This window comes from Triturus cristatus, chromosome 10, assembly GCF_964204655.1.
Source record: "Triturus cristatus chromosome 10, aTriCri1.1, whole genome shotgun sequence".
Lineage (NCBI taxonomy): Eukaryota > Metazoa > Chordata > Amphibia > Caudata > Salamandridae > Triturus > Triturus cristatus.
Window position 1 is genome coordinate 636274332 of NC_140593.1, and position 8807 is coordinate 636283138.

Consider the following 8807-nt stretch of genomic DNA (forward strand, 5'->3'; position numbering starts at 1 on the left):
TTCCTCCGGTAGGGCTTAAGAGAAAAATCATTGATTTAGCCCATGAGGGTCACACAAGGCTAGTCAAGATGATGGGTGCATGAGGGTTTTTGGTGGCCTAGGATGGTTGTGGAAGTTGAACGATTAGTTAGGGATTGCATCTATTGTTGCAACAGTGAAATGATTTTGGTCACCAGGCAAAGTCCTTTGGTTGTAGAAATTTGCCAGAATTGTGGTAGGATGAAATTGCGATTGATATTGTTTGACCTTTGAGGGGGGGGGGGGACACCAAACATCTTATTTGTTAACTTTTTCAAGTTATGTTTGTGAATATTCAAGGTGAGCGAATATTCTTTTAGGATGTGTTGCATAATATTATGCCAGCACAGGGAATTACATTTTCTTTTTAGACTCTGAAGTAATATAGCTTTTCTTCTCTTCCCTTTGCAGATGGTGGGATCATGAATGACATTTGCACCCTGGAAAGTCATGTGAAAACTGAGCCAAACATGAATTTACCTCACCAGGAAAATGAAATTCCTGACATTTTTTCTCAGGAGGGAACGGGGGGCTGGACATCCTGCAAAGTGGAGAACTACGAAATCTGCTTGGAGAATTTGCCCCAGGAGTCATCCCCACTTGAGCATGGGGACCACCAAACTGCAAAAGTCTTCAGAGTTGAAGAGTCATTTACAAGGACACCATTCTCATGCCTGATATGTGGGAAAGGCTTCAATCACCAGCACAACTTTCTAAAGCATCAACAAACCCACACCGAAGAAAGGCCATTTGAATGCCTGGAGTGTGGAAGAAGCTTCATACAGAAGCAACATTTAAAGAAGCATCTACAGCTTCATACTGGTGAGCGACCATTTGATTGCAATGAGTGTGGGAAAAACTTCAGCCTGAAGCATAATCTAATCACCCACCAGAGGAGCCACACTGGAGAAAAACCGTATAAGTGTATGAAATGTGGTAAGCATTTCAGTCGGAAGGAGACTATGATGGCACACCAGAGAACACACATAGGTCAGATACAACTGATCTCTTCATGTAATCAAGTGGAGGGCACTATAGCCATTGAAAAGATACCCAAAGAAGAAAAAACATCTGTTGATGAGAAGTGTGTTCATGACCCCAATGTCAATGATCTTCCGGTACTGCAGGGAAATGCTCCTTTAGGTGTGACGTTATATTCTTGTGCTCAATGTAAAAAGACCTTTCACCACCAACAGAGTTTTATAAAACACTACAGAATTCACACAGGTGAGAGACCATTCCTCTGTATGACATGTGGAAAAAGCTTTGTACAGGAACAGAACCTCACCAAGCACCAGCAAGTTCATACAGGAGAGACGCCCTTCTCATGCAATGTATGCGGAAAAAGTTTCAGTCTAAAGCACAATCTGATGACTCATCAGAAATTCCACACTGGTGAGCAACCTTATGTCTGTGAGGAATGTGGCCAGGGCTTCAGCTGTAAAGAAAATTTCACAGCCCATCAGAGAATTCACATGGCACAGAAACATTTTAAGGTTACGATAAGTAGCGAGAGTAAAGTTAATAGTTTGGAAAATGTAACTACAAACAAACAGCATCGCCAGGATGACAAAATTACAATGATTTCTACAAGCGGGCAGAGTTTGAATGATGAGAGTATGCCCTCAAGACCATCAAACCTGTGCTCTGGTATTGAGCCCTATAAATGTTCTGTTTGTAGCAAAAGTTTTAGTCACAAGCACAGTCTAATGAACCATCTTCGAATTCACTCTGGGGAGAGGCCCTACCCTTGCTCAGAATGTGGGAAAAGTTTCATCCAGAAACAGCATCTTACCAAGCACTTGAGACTTCATACTGGCGAGAGACCGTTTGCTTGTAATGTGTGCCATAAAAGCTTCAGCCTGAAACACAATCTTATAACCCACCAAAGAATCCACACAGGTGAAAAACCCTTCTGGTGCATGGACTGTGGGCGAAGGTTCAATCGCAAGGGGACCCTGAAAGCACACCAGAGACTCCACACAGAGCAGAAGTCTTTCAGAGCTGCTTTTAGTCATAAGATCAAAGTATTGAGCACTGAAAAAAGTATCCAAGAAGAGATATCACAGACAGTTCATTCTTATAGAAAACCTTGTAATCTTAAACATATTGCAAGACAAACAAAAATTATTTCAGGTGAAAGGAGGCACAGTTGTTCTGTATGTAACAAGAAATTCACCCACAAACACATTCTGATAAACCACCTTCGCATCCACTCAGGGGAGAGGCCATTCCCATGTTCTGAGTGTGGAAAGAGCTTTATCCAGAAACAGCATCTCAAAAAGCATCTTAGGCTCCACACTGGTGAACGACCATTTGCTTGCCAAGATTGTGGTAAAAGCTTCAGCTTGAAGCACAATCTTATGACCCATCAGCGAATCCATACAGGAGAAAAGCCATACCGATGCATTGATTGTGGTAGGCGTTTCAACCGTAAGAGAACACTCATGATTCATCAGAGAACACATATGAAACCAAGAAAGTTTTCAGCAGCTGCAAGTCGCAAAGAAGTACTGTTGGCTGAAGGATCTCTCCAAGAAGAAAAGTCAGATGTGCATGATGGAAAGGAGGTGAATATGAAGCACAAGAGAGTTAAAAAAACAAAACCGGGATTTCTGTCTGACAAGAGACCACCCTATTCATGCAGTGAATGTGGTAAGATCTTCATCAAGAAACGAAGCTTGATAAATCACCACAAGATCCACACAGGGGATAAACCATTTGCCTGTACTGAATGTGGAAGGAGTTTTATTCAGAGACAACATCTTTTAAAACACCAGAGAGTGCACACAGGAGAGAAACCATTCACATGTGACAAGTGTGGCAAACATTTTAGTCTTAAACATAATTTAATTACCCATCATAGAATCCACACAGGGGAGAAGCCCTTCCAATGCACAGACTGCAAGAGAAGCTTCAGTCGTAAGGAATCTTTAATTACGCATAAGAGAATTCATGTAGGTCAGAGTCCCCCCAATTCTACTTTCCATTCCAAAGGAGATAGCGTCTTACAAGGAAATGATCACAGAGAAGAGGAAAAGAGTACTATGTGTGAAAAGCCTGTGATCCTGCATTCAAAGACTCAATCAGATGAATGTCTCTATTATTGCAATTTTTGTGGCAAGAATTTCACTCACAAAAACAGTTTACTTAACCACCTTCGGATCCATTCTGGTGAGAGGCCATTTGCTTGCACTGAGTGTGGAAAACGCTTCATCCAGAAGCAGCATCTCACTAAGCACTTAAGACTCCATACAGGGGAACGACCATTTGCCTGTAATGACTGTGGGAAAAGCTTCAGTTTAAAGCACAATCTAAAAACTCATCAGAGAATTCATACCGGGGAGAAGCCGTTCTGGTGTACAGACTGTGGCAGAAGGTTCAATCGCAAGGGAACTCTTCTAGCACATCAACGAATCCACCTAAGTGAAAAAACAATGAATCCTACTTTAATTCCTAACGACAGTGTCATTAAAATAGAAATAATCAAAGAGGAAGAGCAAACAGTTCCAATTATGGAGTGGGATAAAATATCTGACAGCACAAATGTTACCCACAGTAATAAAAGAGCTTCATCTGAAAGGAGACCACATAAATGTACTGAATGTGGGAAGATCTTCACTCATAAACACAGTCTTACAAACCACCTGAGGATTCACACAGAAGAGAGACCGTTTACCTGCATGATATGTGGGAGCAGCTTTATCCAGAAGCAACATCTTGCAAAGCACCTGAAACTCCACACGGGGGATAGGCCCTTTAATTGCTCTGAATGCGGTAAGTGCTTCAGCCTGAAACATAATCTGCTGACTCACCAAAAAATCCACACTGGAGAACGGCCCTTTTTGTGCAGTGATTGTGGCAAAGGCTTTAGCAGGAAGAGTACTCTCATCACACACCAAAAGACCCACATTATGAAATGAACATTCCCATCTTTGGCTAGTCACAGTGGAAATGCCACTTTTGACAAGTCCGTTAAAAGAGAACCCAATTCCATCTTGTAAATCCAATCAAGCAGTGCTTTCCGTTAAGGAGGTGACACATGGACATACCTACAGAATGAGTTCAGATCCCCGGTCAGTATCCCGCTGTGGATGTACATCAAATCGTACTTTGAAAGATCTGTACCGAATTAGACTTATTAAAACCCTCTTCAAGCCAACTACCCGGTCATGTAGTTGCAAATGTACACATGGCTTAAGAGGCCAAGAAAAACACAATTGAGAAGAGCAGTTACAACACAGAGTGTGTTTGCCTTAGTCCCTAGGTTTGGCATGTGTACGAAGTACTGTGAAGACAAGAGAGTGCACTATTGAATGCTAAGATCTCCCAAACATAGGTTATACAGTGCATGAGGTGTGCATGCAATACCCACTGGTATTTGGTAGCTTGTTTAACATCTTTTCATAATTCATGAAGAAACTGTGCACTAGTTGCAGAAATTTTGGAAGACAGGAAGGACAAATGGCAACACTAGTCAGTCGCATCAATAGTGCAAGATATAGTCAGCTGTGGAGTTTAAGAAGAGCAAAATATTACAGTTGAAAAGTGCACTGGCAATTAGAACAGTAAAATAATATATTATTGTGATACCTGTAATTCACTTGTTTTTTCTGACTCCGGAATGATCTTCAGTTTTGCACATGTATGCAAAACATACCACCTTTGAAAACCTAACCTCAACGACCTTGGTTATTGTTCAAGCACAAAAGACTTCATTTCACGTTCAATGTAAAGAGTTTGCATCAGTGGCATTTCAAAGATTAAGCCTGATGGAGAACTATTACAGACATACTTATTTTTGACTTTTCTACATTGTTGCTGTTGTGTGTAGCTTTAGAATGATGGCTATATGATGTTTTACATACTGTAGGAAAGAGTGATCAGTATTCATTGCTTCAAGTACTCCTCTAATATTTTTCAGCTTTAGTTATTTTCACAGCAAATGCATCTCAGTTAATTTGCTCAGCCATTGAGAGAATTGTAAATTTCAGTTGGGTGTTTTATCAAATGTTATTTATGGAAATCTGTAGACATTGCGGGACGCCTAATATTTTGTGCATAAAATAACCTTGGTGTGGTTATCCAAGTGAAGTTAGTAGACATAAGGATCAAAACGTTTGGGAATTTGCATTTGTTTCATGCAAAAAAGAGTAAGAACTTAAGTGAATGAGTGGGGGTATAGAGGAACCAAATTACTTTGTAGCACTAGTTCATTTGCCGGCTAACTGTTCCTTATTTGATAAAAGGCAGTATTAAAATCCTATGTCTGGTTTATTCAAAGCTCTTCCAGGTTTGACAGTTCTTCCTTAGAATCAGAACATGCAACATCTGGCAGCTTTATGGGTATTATAAAACTTGGCCGGATCCTTAAAACTGTGTCTGAAAACTCCTATATTGAAACCCTAATTTCACAATCTAACAATTTCATAAAACAAAACCACTCTGTGGAATTATTAGTTACTGTAGAATGTGAAAAGGAAATAATGGAAGGTTATCAAACAGGAAAATCGATCCTCTCAAGACTTGGAGATTGAAGGCCATTTGGAAAAATACTTGAAAGGTAGACACTAAATGCAAGGCTGAAGGAGCAAATGCTGGAACACTGCTTTCCAACAAATAGGGAACATTTCAAGATAAATTGGTATCAGGGCATGGGTGGTACATTGAGTAATTGGACATATAAAATTATTATTTTTTCTTTTGTGCCCATGCACATAGCTTGGCAGGAAGTCCAACACAGTGTGACATGTCTGTATTTGGGCACCAGTGTAATCCTTGAAGTGCTTGGAAAAGGTATTGCTTGCTTTCAGGATACTGCATTTTTTCCACTTGAAATAATTAAGCAGACCTCTACAGTCCACATATGTGTCTTCTAAAGCACACAAAACTAAGGCTGTTCTTCTTTCCCCACCAAGTGGAGTGTTCTTCACTTCATTTTCGCAAATTAGGGAATTCCTTTGACTCTGCACTCCAGCCATATTCCATACGAGCGCAGAGTGAAAGCAGCCCTCAGGGGGCCCACTGACAGTGCGCCATTTAAAAGGTGGCGCACTGTTAGTGCGCCTCCTCACAGCAGACCTCTGCAGGGGGTTAAGGGGACCCCATGGACCCTGCTTACCACCCACATTATTCTTGTTGGTTCACCTCCAGGAGTACCACTGCGCCGTATCAAATCACTTTGTAGGCACTAATAAATGTTTTTTGCACCTCACCACGTCATTAAGAGGAGGTTTTCACGAGAATGAATTGTTATGTCAATTTATTGTATTGATTGTATTCTCATTCTTCCTTCAGGTTGGTCTACTTCTTATTAAGGTACCTCACTATTAGGTTTCTAGATGTCTGTTGGACCAACAACGGGAATGTACTAGTGGTCTGACTACAGTGTAGATAGAACATTTATTTACGATCTTGAAGAATTGCCGCATGATCAGATTGACACTTCCAGGCAAGAACATGTCGACCTCATAGCCACCATTGGACATTATTCCCTAAGTGGCCCCTATTATTAGTTTTTAAAATCAGTCTTGACCCTGTGCCCAATGGGAACAGTGCATCCCGAACTGCCAGGCCAGGACCTCCCTGGACTGGAAACAAGCATCCTAGAACCGGTTTCGGGGTTTCACCCCTCTTCAGCCAGGATAGCTTGATTCCAGTGGCATGGAGAGCACAGGACTCACGTCTGAGCATACCTGTCTCACTCGGGGTGACAAATGCAAACAGAACTATTGATGGACAGAATGCAGAACAATGTCATACATTCACCCCAGTACAGAGATCTGGGCCTAAATTCATTGTTTGTTTGCTCACCATGCCATTCCAGTTTGGACCCAGCCATATGCAAATCAGTCTTGACCCTGTGCCTGAAACCAGTCCCAGGATGCTTGTTTCCGGTCCAGGGAAAACATGGCTTGGCAGTTTGGGCTGGACTGTTCCCATGAGGCACAGGGTCAGACTGATTTGCATATGGCCATGTCTGAACTGGGGTGGTGGAGTGAGCTAAAGAATGATGATGGATTAAACCCAGATCAGTTAACTGGGGGTGAGTGTTTGATTTGCTCAAACGCTCCGTCCATCATCCCCTTTGGTATCGCTTTGTTCGCCCTAAGTTGGCAGGGTATGCCCAGACGTGGGTCCCTTGCTCACTTTGCCACTGGATTCAAGATAGCCTGGCTGATGAGGGTTATGAACCCGAAACCGGTCCCAGGATGCTTGTTTCCGGTCCAGGGAAGACATGCTTGGCAGTTCGGGCTGGACTGTTCCCATGAGGAACAGGGTCAGACTGATTTGCATATGGCCATGTCTGAACTGTGGTGGTGGAGTGAGCTAAAGAATGATGATGGATTAAACCCAGATCAGTTGACTGGGGGTGAGTGTTTGATTTGCTCAAATGCTCCGTCTATCATCCCCTTTGATATCGCTTTGTGAGGCATTGCAGCGCTGGCCTGACGAGGAGCATGCCCTATGATGAAGCATGACACCCAATTTGGGTGTGTGAGGGCCCCACTTCCCGAGTAGCGATTCTCCCTGTGTCTACTTTTGGATCAGGACTCGACCTTCCTACACCTCCTCTCCCTTGTCTAGGAACAGCATACTCCTTTTGATACTACTGTTCAAATGGGGGGCATGTGTGCTGGACCTCTAACAAACTCCCTCAGTCCCTCCTTTGTTAATATACTCAGCACAGTCTGCAGCCTTGGGACTTGTAGTAGTAAGGAATAACCTCTTGGTTTTTCATCTACCCTACACTCCTGGGACTACTAAAGCCAGTGTTTTACCTTGCTCTCCCTCCCTCCTGATCCTTCCAGATATCCCAACGAGTGAACCCTGAGGGATCCTCATGGAGGACTATCAAGAACTCCGTTTTGGCAACGATATGAAGGCAGAAATTCTTAGGGCATCCTCCTTACTGGTTGCCGACAGCAGGACTAGCACAGGCACTACTACCGGAGATGGGCAAACACAGCGATGAAAAAGGAATGGGTGAAGATCACGCTCCATGGAGCTATTATGACGGAATACCTGAGGGCTAATATTGCACGAGTGGCCTAATAGTGAACAACTTTCCACGGCTATTCCTGGAAGATGCAATGCTTAAAAAAGAATGGTCCCTGGTAGCATGGAAGTGCACCAGGGATTGGCTGAAATTGATCATCAACACAGAAAAACGCCTGGCTGATGCACTAATGATCAAAATACAAATTTCAGAAGGAGCCCTGAAAACAAGCATCCAGATAACAACCTTCAAAAACAAACAAGCTGAGATTAATAACGACCTCTCAGAACACAAGGAGTATCTGATGAAACAGAAAATAACGAAACTCCAAAAAGACATCACCGGGGGCGTGTCCAAGATGGCAGCGGAGTAAGACGTGTTTTCAGTCCCTCCGCCGCCGTGATTGCAATAGCTTTGATTAAGAGCCTTCCCTTGCCCTGTCGGGGGCCCTCAGGCTAGCGCTGTCCCCCTGACTGCTCTGGAGACGGTCTGCTGGCGGAGCCGATCCCGTGGGCCGAACGGAGCCCTCCCGGCAGCTTTGGGGCCTGTAGCGTGGCCAAGCATTGGAAGCCGGGCGCCTCGCGTGGAGGCACGGCTGGGGGCGGAGCCTTCTGCGGCGCCAGTGCTGCTGGCTGCGGAGCGGCGGTCGGGTCCCGCCGGCGAAGTCCTGACGATCCCCCCGGTGCGGAGCGCATTGCCGGACCTGCGGGTGGCCGGACAGAGAGCAGAGTGCCGCGTCGCAGCGGAGGTGAGCCTGGGGTGCCGCATTGGCGGCTGGAGGCCTGGACCT

At 43.9% G+C, this 8807-nt stretch overlaps 1 protein-coding gene across 1 annotated transcript in view; it reads left to right on the plus strand.

Annotated features, from left to right (window-relative positions):
* Positions 1–5279, plus strand: part of LOC146789824 (uncharacterized) — a 121625-nt gene extending 116346 nt beyond the window's left edge. The window contains exon 2 of the mRNA XM_085632181.1: positions 430–5279. Within this exon, the coding sequence (XP_085488307.1) occupies positions 430–3941 (3512 nt within the window). The 3' untranslated portion in view covers positions 3942–5279. The remainder of the gene's footprint in view (positions 1–429) is intronic.
* Positions 5280–8807: the final 3528 nt, after the last annotated feature.